General features: G+C 37.2%; 2 protein-coding genes, 1 long non-coding RNA gene and 2 other non-coding genes across 7 annotated transcripts in view; all 5 read left to right on the forward strand.

Moving 5' to 3' along the window:
* LOC111443274 (TOM1-like protein 3) overlaps nt 1-1,295 on the forward strand; it is a 6,114-nt gene extending 4,819 nt beyond the window's left edge. For all 3 annotated transcript variants that reach the window (XM_023081027.1, XM_023081029.1, XM_023081028.1), the window contains 2 exons: nt 155-346; nt 519-1,295. In XM_023081027.1, the coding sequence (XP_022936795.1) occupies nt 155-346; nt 519-1,092 (766 nt within the window). In that variant the 3' untranslated portion in view covers nt 1,093-1,295. The remainder of the gene's footprint in view (nt 1-154; nt 347-518) is intronic.
* Nucleotides 1,296-8,787: 7,492 nt separating this feature from the next.
* On the forward strand, nt 8,788-16,687 carry LOC111442985 (protein POLLEN DEFECTIVE IN GUIDANCE 1-like). The gene is made up of 11 exons (XM_023080567.1): nt 8,788-9,758; nt 11,635-11,786; nt 11,990-12,093; nt 12,773-12,861; nt 13,637-13,710; nt 14,207-14,357; nt 14,441-14,608; nt 14,893-14,990; nt 15,086-15,208; nt 15,328-15,396; nt 16,103-16,687. The coding sequence occupies exons 1-11, from the start codon at nt 9,077-9,079 to the stop codon at nt 16,307-16,309; spliced, it is 1,917 nt and encodes a 638-aa protein (XP_022936335.1). The 5' UTR covers nt 8,788-9,076; the 3' UTR covers nt 16,310-16,687.
* A 1,536-nt stretch (nt 16,688-18,223) lies between these two features.
* Nucleotides 18,224-18,309, forward strand: LOC111443731. The gene has a single exon (XR_002710566.1). It is a non-coding gene; the product is annotated as a small nucleolar RNA Z159/U59 (small nucleolar RNA).
* A 204-nt stretch (nt 18,310-18,513) lies between these two features.
* LOC111443730 lies at nt 18,514-18,598 on the forward strand. The gene has a single exon (XR_002710565.1). It is a non-coding gene; the product is annotated as a small nucleolar RNA Z159/U59 (small nucleolar RNA).
* On the forward strand, nt 18,514-19,877 carry LOC111442988. Its single transcript, XR_002710410.1, has 2 exons — nt 18,514-19,056; nt 19,131-19,877. It is a non-coding gene; the product is annotated as an uncharacterized LOC111442988 (long non-coding RNA).
* The last annotated feature ends 682 nt before the right edge of the window (nt 19,878-20,559 follow it).

The following is a 20,559-nucleotide window of genomic DNA, read 5'->3' on the forward strand; positions in this document are numbered from 1 at the left end:
TTTTTTTTTTTTTTTTTTTTTTTTTTTTTTTTTTTTTATAAGAAACAGAGATTTATATTCAAAAAGAGGCCCATTGACTAGCCTAGCTGTTATAAGAAAAAGAAAAAATCAGATGTTTTGTTTGCATCGCTGATTATCCTTTTCACTTCACCAGAGATGAGGAGCTTTTATGTCAAGGATTGGCTTTGAATGATATTCTGCAGCGAGTTCTTAAACAGCATGATGATATAGCTAATGGATCTGCTACTAAGGAACCAACAGGAGCTCAATCATCATCTCTTCCAATTATAAACGTTAGCCACCAGGACGACGAATTCGGAGACGATTTTGCTCAGTTAGCTTGGAGGTACTTAACAAACTCTCTCTACAAAATGATTTCCATAATAGTCTGCCGAGTGTTCATTGTGATCTCTGATAGTTTGATTGGGACTATTAAATGGTTACTTCGTGTTAGGAGCTAGGACATGGTCATTGTATATAACTGTAAGCTCAAGGGATGTGCATTGTAACTGTTGCAGATCAGGATTGAATAGAAAACCAGCCAGTGTTAACACTGAAGCGACTCGTGTCGGTCCTCTTCTACCTCCTCCACCGTCGTCAAAGAAGCCTGTTGTTGCAGGTAGCAGCATGGTCGATTACCTCAGTGGTGATGCCTACAAATCAGAAGAAGCTTCAGAAACCTCACGTCCACCTTTTACCGTTCCAACTTCGACCCCGCCATCTTCTTCACCCCTACCCCATGTCGAACGCTCTATCCCATCCACTGGACAACCTGTGTATGATGAACCAACTCCCACGAGTAGGTCTGCCAATCCACTGCCTCCAGCACCATGGGGCTCACAGTCCCAAAGCTCCACCGTTCTTCCACCCCCGCCATCGACATATGATCAAAGACACCAATTTTTCGACAAACAAGAAGCTCACGGGTCAGGTTCCTCCTATGATAGCTTAGTTGGACAAACCCAGAGCCTCTCTCTCAGTCCACCAACACCAGCCAAACAGGAAAAGCAAGAGGATGTGCTATTTAAAGATCTGCTCGACTTTGCCAAAGCTCGGTCCTCTGCATCGTCAAAGCCGAACCGATCTTTATGAACATTCGAGTAAATATGAAGGTATATGGTGTTGGTATAGATTATAAAGTTGTTTTAGCCCATCAGGTTTTGCACCAGATTGGAGAACTATCAATTACCAAATTGTCTCTTGGAATTAGGAAGCCGGAGTTTGGGTTGTGTATGTATGTTATTTCTTGGTTAATGAATCTGAGAAGTTTATTGCACAGATTTGGCTTATATATATATATATATAGCAAATAGCTGCCGATGGCACCCCGACGTCGGTCGAACGAAAACTGGCCAGGAGCGAAACAATTTTTTGGTGCTAGTTGCCAATCACAGGTGACGACATTATTGAGTTTTAACGTTCCTCGCAAAATTGTCGAAACATTATTGAATGTGACTTCTTTTTCAAACGGCCCAATCAGGGCTTCAAAATTATGGTTTCGGTTTTAATCTCGTAGATTCAATGCTATAGGCTCTCTTTCCTCGATGTTGGAGTCCGAGCATTGCTCTCCAAGGGAATATTAAGATATTGGAAAGAGAAGGCAGCTTTTTGGAACTGCCTTTGAACGCGTGCAAATAGCCGCCGATGGCACCCCAATGTCGTTCGAACGAAAAATGGCTCGAATCAAAACCATTTTTGGGTGTTGGTAGTCGATCGTAGGCGTCAAAATCGTCGAGTTTCAGCGTTCCTCGCAAAATTGTCGAAAATTTATCGACTATGACGGTTTCGATTTTAATCCCGTACGTACAGTGTTATAGACTCTCTTTGTTTGACGTTCATGTCCGAGCACTACTCCCCAAGAATATTAAGATATCTGAAAAAGAAGGTAGCTCCTCGAAACTACCCTAGAATGCGAGCAAATAGCCACGGATGACACCCCGACGTCTGTCGAACGAAAGCTAGCCAGGAGCGAAATAATTTTGTGGTGCTGGTTGCCAATCATAGGCATCAAAATCGTCGAGTTTCAACGTTTCTCGTAAAATTGTCAAAAAATTATTGACTGTGACTCAGTTTTTTTCGAGCGGTCCATCTGGACCCGGACTTCAAAATTAGGGTATTATATATATTTTAAGTATTAATGGAAGTACTCATAAAACATACAAAGAATAATAATAATAATATCAGCAAGCCCAATATGAAGATATACAACAAGATGTTCACTTAATTTAGAAATAAAAAGAACCTTATTGTTAATTGAATGTTAAAATTATTAAAATGTATTAAAAAAAATTAAACAATATTTATAAAACATTCTTAAATTTCCAAAAATTTTATTAATTTTCGTAAATTTTAGGTTTTGTTCGGCGACCATCAAACGAGGGTAATGACGTCATTTTGATATATTTAAAAATGTTATCAAGCCTATCATTACCCCGTGATTGAGTTAACGAAAACGAAAGTGCATCTTATTTCTATATGCACGGACTTTCAATTTTTTTTTAAGCCTTTCGTAGCTATCATATTCTCAAGATCACTCTCATTCGAACGTGTTTTGGTTCATTCATGTATCCATCCTTTACTCGAATATCAAATTATGAGACTTCGGTAGCTACCGAAATGATCATCACCACATGCTAAAGATACGACATTAGGCATATCGGGAGCTAAGAAAACTCCCTTCCACATGGAGTTCTTCACAATCTCCCTACAGTATAAGACGTTTTTATTTGGTGCCGATGGTAACAACTCGAGCCCGAATAAATCTCTAAATTGTGACCATTTTCAACCAAACACAAAGAGTGGACCTCTCCAATGTCCGTCAAATTAAAATATATAATATTTTCAACTAAATTAATAAAAAGGAGACATTGTAATGTCACATCATTATCTTATTTATACAAATAAATACTTTATTATAAAAACAAAGAATAAACAAAATAATCTTTTAATGTAAAGTCAAAATACTAAATTTAAAATGCTAGCTGGCCCTAAAATTAATACCCTTTTCAATTTAATTTAATTTATTAAAATTTTAATATTATAATCATTAAATAGTCAAATTTATTTAAAATAAAAGTAATTTTGACCTAAAAAAATAAATTTATTGGGAAAATAAATAAATATAATATTAGAAAACCGCATGCTCTCTTCCCCTATAAATACTATAAAAAATTAAAATAAATTAAAATAAAATAAAATAAGTTAGCCCATACAATAATAATGGACCTCTAATTTTATTAATATTTACTTTATGTTATAAAATATTTAAATTATGTTTCCTAAATGGCATACATCACTGTCTCATAAACTGCTTGAATTCCATTAATCTTATTTTATTTAAAATATATTTTTTAATTTTATTTTTTTAAATGAGTGGTTTTGTTTTAGGTTTAATAAATAATAATGCATTATAATAAATAATTAAGTAAACAAAACCAATTTTTTTCTTTTATTAAAAAATAATAATAATGATTTCATTATTTAATCAAAAGTTTTTTAAAATATAAGATCTAATAAAAATAGCGAGTATTGAGCGGAGTTGATATGTAGCTGTAGCTGAATAATTATTAGAAATGTTTATTTCATTTGTTGGGATCAGATTGGTCTTATAGGAGATCGAGCCGTCTTTCTTTCCCTGGCTAGTATGTTTTTCCGCTTATCGTACAACTAGCTAACTAGCTAAAGAGCACTCTGAATGGAGCGGAGAGTCATAGTTTAAACGGGGAATGGAAGGAGGAGAGAGATTTCTCCCCGTCCCGTAATCTAAACGAGGTTGGAGATGGAAATTATATTTCTCGTCTCTGCCCTTTTCCGCTTATCGTGCAACTAGCCAATTAGCTAAAGAGCACCCTGAATGGAGCTAAGAATCATAGTTTAAACGGGGAATGGAAGGAGGAGAGAGATTTCTCCCCGTCCCGTCAGCTAAACGAGGCTAGAGATGGAAATTATATTTCTCGTCTCTGCCCTCACCCCTAATCCCGCACTGTCTCACTTATATATATTTTACAACAAACATCTCAAGGAATTATATCATGTCACAGAACTACGGTGGGAATTGAGACAATTAAATTTCACTAAAATAATAGTTTTATTATTGAGTGATTAAAATAATTACGATTATAATGATTAAAAAAGAAAAAGTATATCCAAGAATAAATAAATATAATTAATTAATTAATTAATTAATTAAAATGAACAAAAACTCAAGATTAATGATTCTTAAAGTAAAGAAAAGCTAAGGTTCTACGTGCGGCTTAACTCATAATTACTACTTAAACCACACACTTTCAAAATAACAACTCCGACAGCAAGGATTTCAAAACCCTAATATTTATACTATATGGGTCGTAATTAGTTCGCTAGACAAATATTGTCCTCTTTGGGTCAATATGGGACATCACAATCCACCCCCTTCCGGGGCCCAGCGTCTTTACTGGCACACCGCCTCGTGTCTACCCCTTTCGGAGAAGAACGAGAAGGCTGGCACATCATCCGGTGTCTAGCTCTGATACCATTTTTAATAGCCCAGGTCCACAGCTAGCTGATATTGTCCTCTTTGGCATTTCCTTTTCGGGCTTCTCCTCAAGGCTTTAAAATGACCCAGATTAACAGCTAGCCGATATTGTTCTTTTTGGGCTTCAAGGCTTTAAAATGCGTCTACTAGGAGAAGGTTTCCACACCGTTATAAAGGGTGTTTTGCACACCGCCTCGCGTCTACCCCGTTCGAGGAAGAGCGAGAAAGCTGACACATAGTTCGGTGTCTGGCTCTGATACTATTTGTAACGGCCCAGATCCACAGCTTACAAATATTGTCCTCGAGACTTTAAAACGCGTCTACTAGGGGAAGGTTTCCACACTATTATAAAGGGTGTTTTGTTCTCCTCCCCAACAGGGACATCACAATCTACCCCCTTCAAGGCTCAACGTTCATACTGGGACACCGCCTCATGTCTACCCACTTCGGGGAAGAGCGAGAAGTCTGGCACATCGTCCGGTGCGGTATCTAGCTCTAATACCATTTGTAACGGCCCAGATCCACAGCTAGCAAATATTGTCTTCTTTGGCTTTTCTCTTTCTATCTTCCCCTCAAAGCTTTAAAACGCGTCTACTAGGGGAAGGTTTCCACACCGTTATAAAGGGTGTCTTGTTCTCCTCCCCAACCAATGTGGGACATCACAATCCACCTCCCTTCAGGGTCCGCGTCCTCGCTGACACTCGTTCCTTTCTCCAATCGATGTAGGACTGCTACCAAATTCACCAATCCCACCTATATTTTTCGGACTTTCAATCTCACCTCAATTTCTCATTCTTCACATGATAACCGAGCTTCCCATTCTTAACATGGTATCAGACCATCATTCTTAACGTAAAAGTTTACAATAAAGGGCTTCAATTTTATAATATTTACAAAAGCTTCATCTTTTTTTTGTGGTATTAGGTAATGAAAGGCATAACATGAGGGACATGATAGGCAAGAATAAGCAGCTTCCCTTTTGTCTGCCATTGTCATAACTTTTCAGCTACAAAACTAGTTGGCAATTTCCTTACATTACTCACCATGTCTCCTTCCATGCCCTCTCAAAACCCTCACACTTCATCACTAAATCCACCATCTCCATCATGTTTCTTTCTTTCAACCTTAGATTTGTTTTGTTCTTCACCGTCGTTGTTGCTTTCGTCTCCGTTTCGTCGGAGGCGGCGAGAGTGCCGAGAGCGTATTGGGAACAGATGTTGCCTAAGAAGTTGCCATCTCCGTCCTCGGCCCCGTCAAAAGGGTCGAACTCTATTGATCCTTCTTCGTCTTCTAAAGTTGTGAATGGTGATGGGAATCTGACTATGAAGGATGGAAATGTTTAAGTCTCGGGTTGCATCGGGAGGTTGATGCTTCCGACTTGCTTGACAAATTATTCAATGAGGCTGTCATAACGTGATAGCTTGCTTTTCGTAATCATTAGTCCAAATCCACCACCTTCATCCATCATTTTACTTTCTTTCGAGCTTTGATTCGTTTTGTTCTTGACGGTTGTTTTCACTCTCACCTCCGTTTTCTCGATGGTGAGAATGTCGAGAGCGTATTGGGAGTCGATGTTGCCTAAGAAGTTGCCATCTTTGTCCTCGGCGCCGTCGAAAGGGTCGAACTCGATTGATCCTTCCCTCTTCTTCTAAAGCTGTGAATGTTGATGGGATTTTGACGATGAAGGATGGAAACGTTTAGGTCTCGGGTAGCATGGGGAGGTTGATGCTTTCGATTTGCTTGAAAAATTATTCAATGGGGCCGTCGTAATGTGATAGCTTGCTTTTCATAATCATTTGATGTAGAATCAAAGTACCGTCCAAATCCACCACCTCCATCCATTGTTTACTTTCTTTCAAGCTTAGATTCGTTCGGTTCTTGACGGGTGTTCTCTCTCTCACCTCCATTTTGTCGGAGGAGGCGGCGGGAGTGTCGAGAGCATATTGGGAGCATCTCTGTCCTCAACGCCATTGAAAGGGACGAGTTCTGTCACTTCTTCCTCGTCTATAGCTATGAACGTTCATGAGAATCTGCCCACGAAAGATCGAACTATTTAGGTTTCAAGGAACATGAGACGGTTGATACTTCAAATTTGTTGAATGATTATTCAATGAGACCGTTACAATACGGTGGTTCCCTTCATACACGATCAAAATACAGTCATTAATTTCTCTTATGTACCCGCCATGAAACGATACACGTGGGAGCGCATGATGAGGCGGCGAGGTGGCGGTTTACGGCGGCGGAAATGCTGTGGTTTCAGTGTTTCACGGTGGATTGATTATATAATTACAAGAACATGTGATATGGGTTTAGATTATTATTTTTGATTGGTCTAATTAGAGAAGCCTCTTGTAAAGATGATGGGGTGGATCATGATCCGACCAAAACTGAACAATAACAGAGGAATATCATACAAAAATTGTTCCTTAAAAGTCTCATTTTATGTCTTTGGATCTGTTTCTTATCGGAATTAAAGTAATGAGATGGTATATGATATGTATCAGTGTACTCGGGCTCGTTCTAACCGCCAATGCACATTTTGTTATCATTTCGAGTTAGACCGTTCATTAATTTAACTTACGAAGGATTATAAATGGTATCCCTTTTTGGGTTCTTATTGGAAATTGATGAACTTTCCGTAGGACTCACGTAACAGTTCAAGTCTACTTGAACTGCTAGCAGATATTGTTCTATCTGGGCTTTCTCTTTCGGGCTTACCCTCAAGATTTTTAGAACGTGTCGGTTGGAGAAAGGTTTCTACACACTTTGGGTGTTTCGTTCTCCTCCCCAACCAATGTGGGATCTCACAATCCACCTCCATTCGGGACCCATCGTTCTCACTGGCACTTGTTCACACCAAATCCATCTCCCTTCGGGCCCAGCATCCTTGTTGACACCGCCTCATGTTTATCCCTCTTTAGGGCTCAATCTCTTCGCTGACAGATATTGTCATCTTTGGGCTTTCTCTTCTGGGATTTCCCTCGAGGTTTTAAAACGCTAGGACAACACGTCTTGGACAAGTATGACCAGGACATTCCACACACGGCTATAAGCATCATGTCTTGGACAAGCATGATTGCGACATCCTCCCTCACTCAATTGGTTGACATCCCTAAAAACCGACTCTTCACGAACACACCAATGTAGGATGAAACTAACTTCAAGTCTCTCGATGCGCTTCCAAATGATCTCGGTATTGAGAAGTCTCTTCCAATATACCAAAAACTATTGAAAATCACTTCTCGATTCGTCAACTCTTCGCGTCTTTTCTGTAGAAGTCTCTCATACTTTCTTCGTGGTGGAATTCTTCTTCGTCACATGAGGTCGTACCACCTTCTTGTGCCTAGTGTCTTCCACGTCGAGATAATAACGCTTCAAGTTATTGACGTGAACAAAAGGGATAGTCTGCATCCATAGGAGCAATTGAATCCTATATGATGTCTTCCAGACATTCTGAATGACTTTAACTAGTCCATAGTATTTTCGCACCAATCATTGGTTCTTGTTGCCTTGAAATCGGGGTTGATCTAACCTCAACTTGATAAGAACGCTTGCTCCATTCTGGAATTGTCATGGCCAACGCTTCCGACCAACCCTTCTCTTCATCTATCACGATGGTATTCGCAAGTAAACATTAGTTGTTTCAGAGGTTTCTCCCTATTTGGTTCAAGTCGCTCTCCACCACCCCTGGACCCTATGGTCTAAGTGAGCTACCCTGTGTCACAAGTGTGGGCGAACGTGCCGAGATGAGTGTCTCGGGCAACTTCCTTTGAAATTGATTTTTCAAGGACAGTACCAGGAGACACGGGTGTGCCGGTATTGCGCCCCAGCCCGCGTGTTCAAGGTTGCTACATACACGATATGAGCACGGGGTTTGTGAATTAGCATTTCATATATCTATGCTTTTGTCACTGATATAAAACGTGAATCAACATTTTTATTATATTATAAAAAAAATCGAGCGACAAAAGAAAAAAAATCACTAACGTGAAAATAATATAAATAATAAATGCATCGTAAAATATTATTTATTAATTTAAATATATTTCATTCTATTTAATTTAGTTTTTTTTTTTTTAATAGGAGGTTTATAAATGGATTAATTTAGATAGTTTTAGGCATTAAATTTAATTTTCAGATAATTAATTAGGTTTTTTTTTAATTAGAAAATCAAAAGTTAGTTGCGTTTTGTTGTTCTTCTTTTTAAATATAGATTGATTTTTTTTAACCTTTTATTTATTATATAATTATATATAATGCAAAACTACATACTCGAGTACGGATTCTCTTGCTTCAGCTTCCTATTTTTCTTGTAATTTTTCATCATCGATTCGGGTGGGGAATGTTGTTCATCATTCTCCATTGCCTGAAATTCATCTCTTCAGCTCTTCATTGATGATTCTTGAATCCGGAAGGAAGTTCGTCTCTGTTCTGGATTCAAATTTCTAGATTTCCAATCCACAATCCATTTCCAAGATCGAAATAATCGCTCATTCTCTTTGGAATGCATTGACATTAATCTAGAATTACATCTTGATTTTCGATTTTTTTTGGTCAGTCATGGACTTGAGATCCGGCGGTAGAAAGTTGTCTTTCGATGTGCTTCGCGGAAGCGGTTCTTATGAAGAAGACAGATCCTTAATTTTTGGCTCGAACTCTGATCCAATTTCAAATGGCGTTGAAGAATCCGTAACGCCGAATTCGATTGAGAAGCCGAATCGGAAAAAGAAACGGCATCGTGGCTCAAAGAAGAATAAGGCGACGACGGCACCTACGGATTGCTATATTCCGGAGGATCCGATTGCTGAAAAATGCATGATCTCTAATTATGTTGTCGACAAGCCTGAAGACTTTGGGCGACTGTCCGTGGATAGAGACGATATTTGTACAAATCGATTGGAACTGCAATTGAGTTACCGTGGCTGTTCTACTGAGACTGTGGTTTATGAGGAGTTGCCTGTTCCCGAGGAGAGGCGAGGAAGCATATCGATATTGGCGCAGGGAACAGAGGCGGACTGTCAAAATGTGCGCAATGATCGGTATAATTTCAGTGAGTTGAGGCAAAGAACTGTGAATGGAGATGATGTATCATCAAGGTTTGGCGATGATAAGAACGTGGAAACTTGCGTGGAAGCAAACTCTGGATTGAAGCAAAAAATTGAGCCAAATAGAAATGCGTTGCCAAGATTGGAGACTTCAGGGTCCTTGGACTGGAAGCGGCTCATGGCTGAGGATCCTAATTGTAAGTGAACTTTCCTTGTTAATTATGGTTTTTCTTGAATTCTCTTACCATTTTTTGCTTTCGATTTAGGAAAAGATTTGACTGGAAATTTTAGTCTGCATAGCTGAGGACTATCTCACGTTTGCATTAAAACTAAATCAATCAAGCACTGCAGAAACTTACTCTGCTTCTGTTTTTATGCTTTTGGAGAACCAAAAAATTGTTTTAGAACATAATTCTGAGTCTATGCTAACCCTTTAGGCCGGAGTTTATCAAAATAGTATTCAATTATTGCAAATTGGAAATTCAGTTATTCCAATTCTTTCTGGTATGATATAATTTCCTGGAAGAAGGAACGTATCTCTTCCAATTCTTATGTAAGTTGTTTAAAATGAGCATGCTAGTTAATCATTGTTACATCATTACCACCAGGATATCGACCGTCTCTTTTTCCTTTTACCATTTTTTGTAATAATATCAGATTTCTAATCAAGGAAATAAGAGTTGTATAGCATGTTCAGAAGGTGTCACGGTAAATTGGATACGAATGGAAGTTCTTCGTAAAGGAGATGAGAAGAAAGGAAGGTTGAGATTTTGTGCAGTTTGCTTTATCCTAGTTATGGTTACTTGTTTGGATGATATGTTTTTGGATTTGGTACAAGCCCCCATTGATCCTAGAAGTCTATAGGCAAAGAAAAGTGGAGAATGGAACCTATTGGGATCAAAGGACGTTCACTAAAAAGAGGATGTTTCGCGAAGATATTTGTACTAGGAAACAACGTGGAGGGGACAATTATGTAGTTCTTGTGGAAATGGAGTTGGGAAGATAAGAGTTTGTAGCACTTCATCTGACATTTTGATGTGAACTCATTTAGAAAGAAGAATTAGTTGGTTTTATCATTTGCTCATCCCTTGTTGATGCAGATGAGATTACATAGGAGTGTTCTTTTGCTCTGAGATAATATTTATAAAATGTGTGGGAAGAGTCCATGGTGGTGATGTGGCTTTGATCCTATAATGATTGGTACTTTTTTTGGAAAAAGAAAAACTCACCTTTAACAAAATTTCACTTTTTTTCCCTTCTTGTTTATTCTTGAAATGCACATGAAGGTAACTGTTGAGATTACCCTTTTATAATCTCTGCGATTGTGGTCATCCTTTCCAATCCTTCAGTAGGAGAAGAGTTTTTTTAGTTGCTTTATGATAAAATAAGTAAATAAATGAAATAAAAAAGAGGGAGGCAAAGGAACTTTTTGATTTTGTGTTCGACTTTGTTCATATTGTATTTAACATTTTGTTTAATTAAGAATTTGTTTTTTGTTTAAAGCTTTGGTGTTCATTTTTTTTTTTTTCTAGTTTAACATGTGGAGATTAAAATTTGAATCTCTGACCTTTTGGTTGAAGATATAATGCCTTTAATTGAGCTATGCTAACTTAGTTGATATATAATTTTTTGCCATATGAGAAATAAAAATCTTAAATTATTTTTCTAATGCCACATTAATTTTATAAAATAATTATAAAAATGTCTAGTCAGTTTTTTATTACTATATCAAACAGGAATGATAGGAACTGGGACCATTCAGACCTATTTCTAAAAACTTGGGGTTTAAATTCTATGATTTTAAAATTTAGTGGAAAAGCTTAGGGATTAAAAGCGAAATTTGGCCAGAATTTTGATAAATTCAATATAAGAAATTTTATTGTCTTTCCACAATTTGTTATTATGATGATCGATTTTCGTCTTAGTTTCTCTTATTCTTGTTCACTTTAAGTAAATGGGGTTAAGTTAGATGCAAGCAGAATCTAGTTAGAAGTCGTGCTGTTCTGGTTCCTATGTGGCTCAATTTATTTCATCTGTTCTGTTTTCTTCGTATGACTGATTTTTTTTCTTCAGATATGTTTTCTGCAGATAAGTCACCATTTAAATGCTACATGGAGGAAATGTTTAGTGGAAATTCATTGCGGATCACTACCACTTTTGGCAATGAGAAAGAACGAGAAAGAGTTTATGATTCTATCTTCCGCTTACCATGGAGATGTGAATTGGTAACCTTGGCTCTCCTTTCACAATAACCAATTAGAAAGCTGCTAACTTTTTAGTACATGAGCGTAGTCTTAGTTCTATTGAGACTTGGCTTCTTTATCATTTTGATCAATCCAATTATTTGACAATTATGTCTGTCACAAGTGTAGTTTTAAGTGTTTTGTGCATTGTTTTGTAACCGTGACTTGGTTTATACTTGTTGCAGCTCATAGACGTTGGCTTCTTTGTCTGCCTTGATTCATTTCTTTCATTGTTAACCGTTATGCCAACACGGATTTTGATAACTCTTTGGAGGCTTTTTATTACAAGGTTAGTTATCAGCTTCAACATCCTTTTCTTGATGAAGTTGATATGAAACTGCAGATTATGCATGTGCCTTTGAAGTGCCAAATCATTCAGGAATCTAGCCTTTAAGTGCAACTATGTACTAGTAGATATTTTCAAATTTATCGTATGATATTTGGATGGCTAAACACTGATGCTTGCTCAAAAGTGAGATTCTTTTTTTATAATTAGATAACAGGATGAAGGAGCTCCTATATCGTTGTGTTCAATATCAGCATGTTATTATGATTTGATATTTTGGCTGCCGTATTCCTAGAAAGCTACACTTGGTAGTGAGAAGTAAACAATTCATGCTACACAGATCTTTACAAGTTCCCAAACATAAATAAACGTAGATTAGAGAAACATTTATGTCATTTCCTCCAAAACCAACTTACATGTTAATTGCATTTTGTTGTGTGACAGAGGTATCTTTTGTTCTTTATTGCTTGTTTGATCTGTTCTAGAAATATTATTGCAGATGCTTGAAGCCTATAATTAGTGACTAATGTGGAGTATTTGCTTGATATCTCTCGCCTGTACATGCATCATGTTCCTGAACAAGATACTTTGATTAGTTCGCTGCCTCTGTTATTTATTTTAACATAATTTTAACATAAGGTAATTAATGATATTTAAAAATTGACAGTCACTTTCATGACAGGAAGTTCGAAAGACCTTCTTCAGCAGAGTTGTCTGATTTAGGCTGTTTTTTAATAATGGCATGCGGAGTTTCTCTCTTAGAATTGACAGGTATGGGATATGTCTTCAGATTCCATTTTTCTTAGACTTGTGGATCGAGTACCTGAGGAAATGTAAACGTAGACTCGGTGCACAAACTTTTAATATATGCCATTTTAAAAAAATAATTAGTATGTTAGTGATTGGGACACAAAACATGGAACAAGTTCAGACATACAGAGTAGAGTCAATTGATTTAAATATGCTTTTAGATTTGAATATGTTTAATGCGCTTTAGTGCTTTCAAATCTTATGAATTGTGTTGTGTTTATAAAGTTTTACTACATGTATGTATGCTAATCCCACCTTTTAGTTTATTTCAATTTTGAATATCAAAAGAGAAATATATTTGATCCTTCTCAAAATATGGCTGTAACTTTTTGTTGCCAACACTCCAAACAGAAGCCTTGTGCTTCAGTGTGAAGCCTCTTTCAACTTCATCCTTACCTCTTTGTTTCTGCTGAGACCAAGTGACAGAGAATTTCCTCTGAAACTTCTTACCTTTTTTTGTATGTTGCTGTGTAGAAATCTTTAGTTTTTTCTTTCCCTTCTAAGGTGTTTAAGTGCGTATTGTCTGTTTTTTCTTAAAACTATTTTTGCATCAGCCTCCAATGACAATCACTTCAATTTTTCATTTTTGGCCTGTGATGGTTGTGTCCCACATGGTTTTCTTTGCAAGAAATTGAGTATAATTCTGTTCAACTTTGAAGAAGTCTTATCTGTACACGTTATAATTTATACATTTTTAAGTTGCTAATTTTTATTTTATATTGTAAAACCTTTTCAGATATCAGCTTAATTTATCACATGATCCGTGGTCAAGGAACAATTAAACTATATGTCGTTTACAATGTATTGGAGGTTAGTTGAGAATCAGGTGTAGAATAATCATACTTTTAATCTAGTGCTTTATCAATTTGATAGATTTTCAAATGCATTGATCTTTAATTTATGGAATCGTTTTCATTATGTTCTTCTCGATATTTGGAGACAAATACAAATTTTTGAGGGGAAACAAATATATTTCTCCATAGACAAAGAACAGTCTGAGGGACGGGGGTAGAGAGAACCACATAAGAGCCTTCCAATCATACAAAATCATAAGGAGGTTATAGTTACAAAGAGTTTCTTATAGTTTGTACTCCATCGAAGAAGTATGCTTTTAGTTTAAGTTTAATGTTTTTGCAAAAAGGTTTAATTATTTTGCAATTTAATCTATATTTGTCGAACTTTTTGTTATTTTGCATCTCTGGGAGAAGTTCTTGTAGTATTGTGCTCCTGTTCATTATTGATTAATGTAAAAGTTCTTTTTTCGTTTCAGAATAATAATATTCGCAATTCTTGTTTCCTGTTTCAGATATTTGATAAACTATTTCAAAGTTTTGGTGGAGACGTGCTGCAAACTTTATTTAATTCTGCAGATGGACTAGCAAATTGTCCATCTGAAAACGTGGGCTTCTGGATTGGAAGATTCATTTCTGATCAAATTTTGGCTGTGGCTGCCTCAAATATCCTTCTCTTTGAATTCTAGAATCTTTCTCATATAGTTTGAGATATTGTGATTCTCCTTTGGCTCCTTGACTATTCATACTTATTCATTCTTTTATCCTATTAGCTCAGGCAATTACCCTATCAACCTGCATTGTGGCACATAACAACGCCTTGCTCGCTTTGCTGGTGTCTAATAACTTTGCAGAGATTAAAAGCAATGTGTTTAAGCGTTACAGCAAGGACAATATCCACAGCTTGGTTTATTTTGGTATGTCAGCTTCTTTTGTTGCATAATCACAATTAGGAGTCTTAAAGCAAATGAAAAGCTTCGACAAAATCGTACCAAATAAGTTCCATAAGTAATAGAAATACAATAGAAGCATAGCATTTGCATCCTAAACTGCACTATTGAAAGATTCCTATTATTGATTGTGATGGATTCAATTGAAATAAGTTCCTGTTATTGATTGTGATGGATTCAATTGAAATAAGTTCCTGTTATTGATTGTGATGGATTCAATTGAAATAAGTTCCTGTTATTGATTGTGATAGATTCAATTGAAAGATTCCACATTTTGGCATTTCTCTTGTTTGTTTTGGCTCAAAACATTTTGGAGGCGGAGGGTCCCTGGTTTTGGAATTTTCTCTATGTAAGTTCTCTCGTCACCATCTTTACTTGTAACATTTTGTTACAAAATTGATTTGTATAATTACTTTTCCAATTATTTTTGTTTGGTGGCTGCAGAACGCCCTAATGGTTTTCATCTGTGAAATGCTCATTGATATCATAAAACACTCATTCTTAGCTAAATTCAACGGCATAAAGCCTATTGCATATGCAGAGTTTCTTGAAGACCTTTGCAAACAGGTTACTTTCTCATTTATGCTTTTTTTTTTTTACCTTTATTCGTTAATACATCCGCCAATTTGATCTCATATTTGCATAATCTAACCTTTTTTTTTAATTGTTCTTACATCCATTCTTAGGCTCTAAATATGCAAAGTGAAGATGCAAAGAAAAATTTGACATTTATTCCGGTTGCGCCAGCATGTGTGGTATGGATGCTTGTTCTATAATTTAGATATCTTTCTTTGAATGGAAAAATAACTTAATTCATGATTGAAAAGTTGCAATAGTAAGAGATTTTTTTTTACTATAAAAATATAGCGTAAGAAACCCCCAAGTATGAGCTCATCCGGCCCGCCCTTGACCTGCTGGGTTGGGTGGCCGGGTTAGCACCCCTCGTCACCTCTATACCCGAAACAGATGCGCTGCGCTAACCAGCGTGTAACCTTCTTTCCCCTACATCTCTTCTGGTTATGCCATTACTAATCGCTGGTAGCCCCAGCCCCTGACCTAATAAGAACTATTATCCTTATGACCAAACAAGGACCAGCTTACTTCTCGAGCGAGAGTTCCATGATCCCGACCAAAAACTTGATAAATCTTGATAGCTTACGTAGGACATATGCTTCTTGGATTGTCTTGCCTCATGATATGATCGTTAAGTCTTTAGGTTTAAAACATTTATGCAACAGAACCCTTGAATTGTCCATGGATTATGATCACTTTTGCTAGCTTGAGTTTAAATTTCTTTATGCATCAAGTATTGCTATCATGTATGAACTAAAGATTCAGGAAGATTAATCCAATTCCACTTAAATAGCCTGAAATGGACCTGTACTTGTGGAGTATGATATATTTGGAAGTTCAGTTAAAAAATTTGGATGCATAAAGTATTGTTGTTCGCATTGGATATAGGTCATTCGCGTGCTGACGCCGGTATATGCTGCCCTTTTTCCTTACAATCCTCTCCCATGGAGGTTTCTTTCGGTTCCACTCCTCTTCGGTGTGACCTATGTGATGCTCATAAGCCTCAAGCTTTTGGTTGACGTAAGTCTGCAGAAGTATGCAACTTGGTATATCGACCGATGTCGAAAGAGGAAGCACCATCTCCATGCTGACTAATCTGAAGAAGGATCTAATATTAAACTTGCACATATTACGATCAAGTGACATTGCTACTTCAAGTGGTCGCCATGACATGCACAATGTGTAGAGGACAACTCACCTTGCTCATGCCATGCGTCGAAGCAGCAACCTTGAAAGCGTTTTTGCCACAGGTGTTTTGCAGTATTGTTATATTTTTTGGTTTCGAAATTAAAATTGTGAATATAAAGGGAAAAAGAAGAATGAACTTTTGCATCAATTGCAATTTACTACCATCTTATAGGAAGAGGTTGTGGCTTATGGAGTTGGCAATCACACTCTAATATGGTCCACACAAGAAATTGTATTACTGAATAAAAATAATAATATTAGAAAATATTTTGCAATATATTTCCCCAAGTATTTTTTTAGGAGAAATTCTATCATTTTTTAAATTTTGATGAAGGAATGTTTTATATTATAATGTTTATACCGATGCATTTGGAGAGTCGTACTAACTTTTGCCTAGTCTTTAAATTTTCTATTTTCATTTTTGAGGTTAAATCGTAATGAACTAAATAAAATGTGAGGAAAGATTAAATGAACTAAATAAAGAGAATTATATCTATTTAAACATGGCTAAACTATGACTTATCTATTTTAACAGTCTAAGTCCACTACTAGCAATATATATTGTCCTCTTTGGACTCACTATCTTTGCTAATACGGACTGGACTATTGTGATGTCTCACTGGGGGAGAACAATACACCTTTTATAAGGATGTGGAAACCTTCTCCTAGCATGCGTTTTAAAGCTTTGAGGGGAAGCCCGAAACGGAAAACCCAAAGAGGACAATATCTGCTAGCGGTGGATCTGGGTCGTTACAAATGGTATCAGAGCCAGACACTGGATAATGTGCTAGCCTTCTTGTTTCCCCGAAGGAGGAGTAGACACGAGGCGATGTGCTAGTAAGAACGCTGGCCCCAAAGGGGGGTGGATTTGGTGGCGGTCCCACATCGATTGGAGGAAGGAATAAGTGCCTTCAAAAATGCTGGGCCTCAAAGGGGGTGGATTGTGATGTCAGAACGCTGGCCCCAAAGGGGGGTGGATTTGGTGGCGGTCCCACATCGATTGGAGGAAGGAATAAGTGCCTTCGAAAATGCTGGGCCTCAAAGGGGGTGGATTGTGATGTCCCACATTGGTTGGGGAGGAAAACGTGGAAACCTTTCCCTAACATACGCGTTTTAAAGCCTTGAGGGGAAGCCCGAAAGGAAAAGCCCAAGTCGGGGAAGCCCGAAAGGAAAAGCCCAAGTCGGGCAAGCCCAAAGAGGACAATATGAATGTGGTCTTCTCGATGAACTTTATGTTGACTCCTTGACATTATGTAGTAGCAAAAAAAAAATGTCAACAACCGTTTTTATTATATTTATTTATTTTTGCATCCATTTTTAGCTATCACTCCAATTTCCCAATTACTCACCACATTTTTCCACTAAACTTTCTGGCCCAAATTCAAAGGTCCATCAACTATTTGGGCCAATTGCGAGAGCGAAGCCCATTTAGAGTCCGCCAGTAAATGATGGGCCTTGCAATAAACCCCAATTCGGCTGCTAGGGTTTTCGCGGCTCCACCGTTTTTACTGCTTTGCCTCTATAAATTTCCCTGAAATTGCCGCTCGTATCCATTCAAAGCGAAAGAAAAATCAGATCTGAAGCTTCTGCTACTGTGGTACCGTCTTCCACCTCCATGTTTATAGTTCGTGGTGCAATTTAATTGGTGGATGTTTTAGGTTCATCTTTTCGTTTATTTGAATCCAAGAATTTGGTTTCTGCGGTCATTGATTTCTTATTGTTCTTCAGTTTGCTGCTCAAATTTGGGGTTTCGAATTTGTATTTTTCGAATATGATTCGTTTTTTTTTTTGGTTTTGTATGTCGCAAACTGTTGTTAGGTCGCCTCTAAGGATGATCATAAAAATTAACTTTCGTTCTTCCGAGATTTTCCATGCGGAAACGATTTGGAGACCTGAACTGAAGAGGCTTTAACTACAGTGCCTTTTGTTTTTGTTTCTTCTTGATTTTGAAAAGTTTTGGTTGCTTTGGTTTTTGATGTTCACTCTACTAGGGATATGGTTTTCTCTTTCCATCTCATTTTACGAACTCGAATTGTTATGTTCCTAGGAAATTTACTATCTCTTTCTTGTTCTTTAGATTTGCATGATTGGTGGATATGTTAAATGTTCTTGGCCCTAATGATGACCATAATTTAAACTTTCGTTCTCCTGAGGCAATCAATGCTGAAAAACATTGGAGACCTGAACTGAAGGGTTAAGATTATTTTCATAGTCACTCTTGAAGAATGTTTTTGTCTCTATTTTTCATTATCTTCTTGGGCATCTTCTCTTCAACGCTTGAGACTCATAATTTCAATAGAATGAGTCCAGAATTTCCAAAACCATAATGGGTTTTCACTTTTCAGGCTCATATTTTGAAGGAAGTTTTGGGAATAAAGAATTGTGTCGGACACTTGTTTGGCTTTTGAAGCATGACTTCCCTCTTATGCCTTTCGTAATTTGATAATATGAAGTCTTGGACACGTTAGTGATACACACAGGCCACATACATAATCTATGTTGAGATACGTTAGGACATTGGAAGGATGTATGGAATGCCTCTTCATTGAAACGATTTTTGTTTTTCATCATAGCAAAGAATAATCAACTAATGAGACATCAAAAGATTGACCCAAAATGTGCTTATCTCAATGCCTTGGTTGAGGCATTAGGATGTGGGAGGTTTGAATTACTTTTGTAATGCTATAGTTTCCAACGATAACATGGCTTCACAAGCTAGACAGAAAAGGGAAGGTTTGATGAAGCTTTTGTGACAATGTCAGGGCCTTTGACCTGTATTGTAATATGATCTTGTGCTATGTCCGAGAGATGTGGACATTCTATTTTCTTAGCACTAATCCTTCGGCTCCTAGGAGGAGGGGGGTATTAGGTGATTAATTTAAGAGACCTATGAACAACAAAGAGACATGTTCATAATCAAGAGTCCATCGAGAATATATCAAAGGGAAAAACAGATTGCATAATTTTTAACCATCTAATCCGTGGAGTTGAATACCTTTTTAACTAGAGTTTCAGCTGGGTTCTTTCATCAATCTGCTGGTTCTTTCTTTAACTCTTTGTTCTGTAAATTGTTGCTGGTTGATCTGTAAATTGATTGCTGGTTGAACTAATTGTACCTAGGACTTGCGAGAGCCGAGACAGGGAGGACAGGAGGCTCAATGAAGTCACACTTTTAACTTCCATAAAGACTCCTCTCCAGATCATTGAGTGGTCTTAATGATGATTTGTTGTTGATTCTATGTAACACCCAAGGATTTGGCAGACGAGATATGAAATTATTTTATGTAATGAAAGGTGGCTTCCAATACGATCATCAATTATAGTTTTGTCATAATTGTGATATATATAAATCCAGTAGATGCTAAGAAATCTAATTGCCCAGTATTGGAATCCAAATGTCATCTGTTGTAATATATTTTATACTTGATTGCTCAAAGAACAAGGCCAGTATAAGGAGCCTGCCATTTCATTAGATTCCGAACTTTGAGAACCTAAACATGTCTTACTCCCCACTTGAATGAAGAACTCCCTATTTGTGAGTACTTGATGAACCATAGTCTCAAATTTGCATCTTCTGATTCAACCTTCATCAAGGACCAATTTGTTATGTTTCCTCTCCTTTCATCTGTCTTCAGATCTTTCTACCCAAGAATGGTGTCATTTCTCTGTTTCTACCAATAATTGTCGTCTCTATCCTCTTGAGTCATTATTGTTCTCTAACCGGTTGAACCAATTGAAGCATATTGGCCTAGGCCAATGTTCATCTAGAAATGTTCATTTAACTTATATATATAGGACCTCGGCCAAGAAATCCTCATTTAAACATGGAATGAAAACATAAAATGAGAAGAGAGTAGAGAGATTTCTTTTAGATGGCTAAATGAGGTCAATAACTAGATTATATTCTTCATCCATGTTCCTGCCTAAGGATTGAATATGAAGTAGGGCGAGGATAGAGAAGGCTTCCCAATCCCTACCCACCTGTGACTTCTCTATGTTCCCCACTTGGTATATTCCTACTCACTCGTAGCTGAGCTACTTAACTAAGCTAATGGAGAGATGGGCCCTCAGATTGATGAGTTACCAGAAGTTTTGCCTTCAGATACTACTAAAAATTCCGACTTCACTAGCATGTCTTTTGAATATTTATCCAATAA

Source organism: Cucurbita moschata, unplaced genomic scaffold (assembly GCF_002738365.1).
Source record: "Cucurbita moschata cultivar Rifu unplaced genomic scaffold, Cmos_1.0 Cmo_Scf00005, whole genome shotgun sequence".
Lineage (NCBI taxonomy): Eukaryota > Viridiplantae > Streptophyta > Magnoliopsida > Cucurbitales > Cucurbitaceae > Cucurbita > Cucurbita moschata.

Coding starts and splice junctions, on each gene's coding strand:
- LOC111442985 (XM_023080567.1), top strand. CDS start 9,077: ATGGACTTGAGATCCGGCGGTAGAAAGTTGTCTTTCGATGTGCTTCGC. Junction 14,609..14,892: donor CCACAGCTTGGTTTATTTTG/GTATGTCAGCTT, acceptor TGATTGTGATAG/ATTCAATTGAAAGATTCCAC. Junction 15,397..16,102: donor CGGTTGCGCCAGCATGTGTG/GTATGGATGCTT, acceptor CATTGGATATAG/GTCATTCGCGTGCTGACGCC.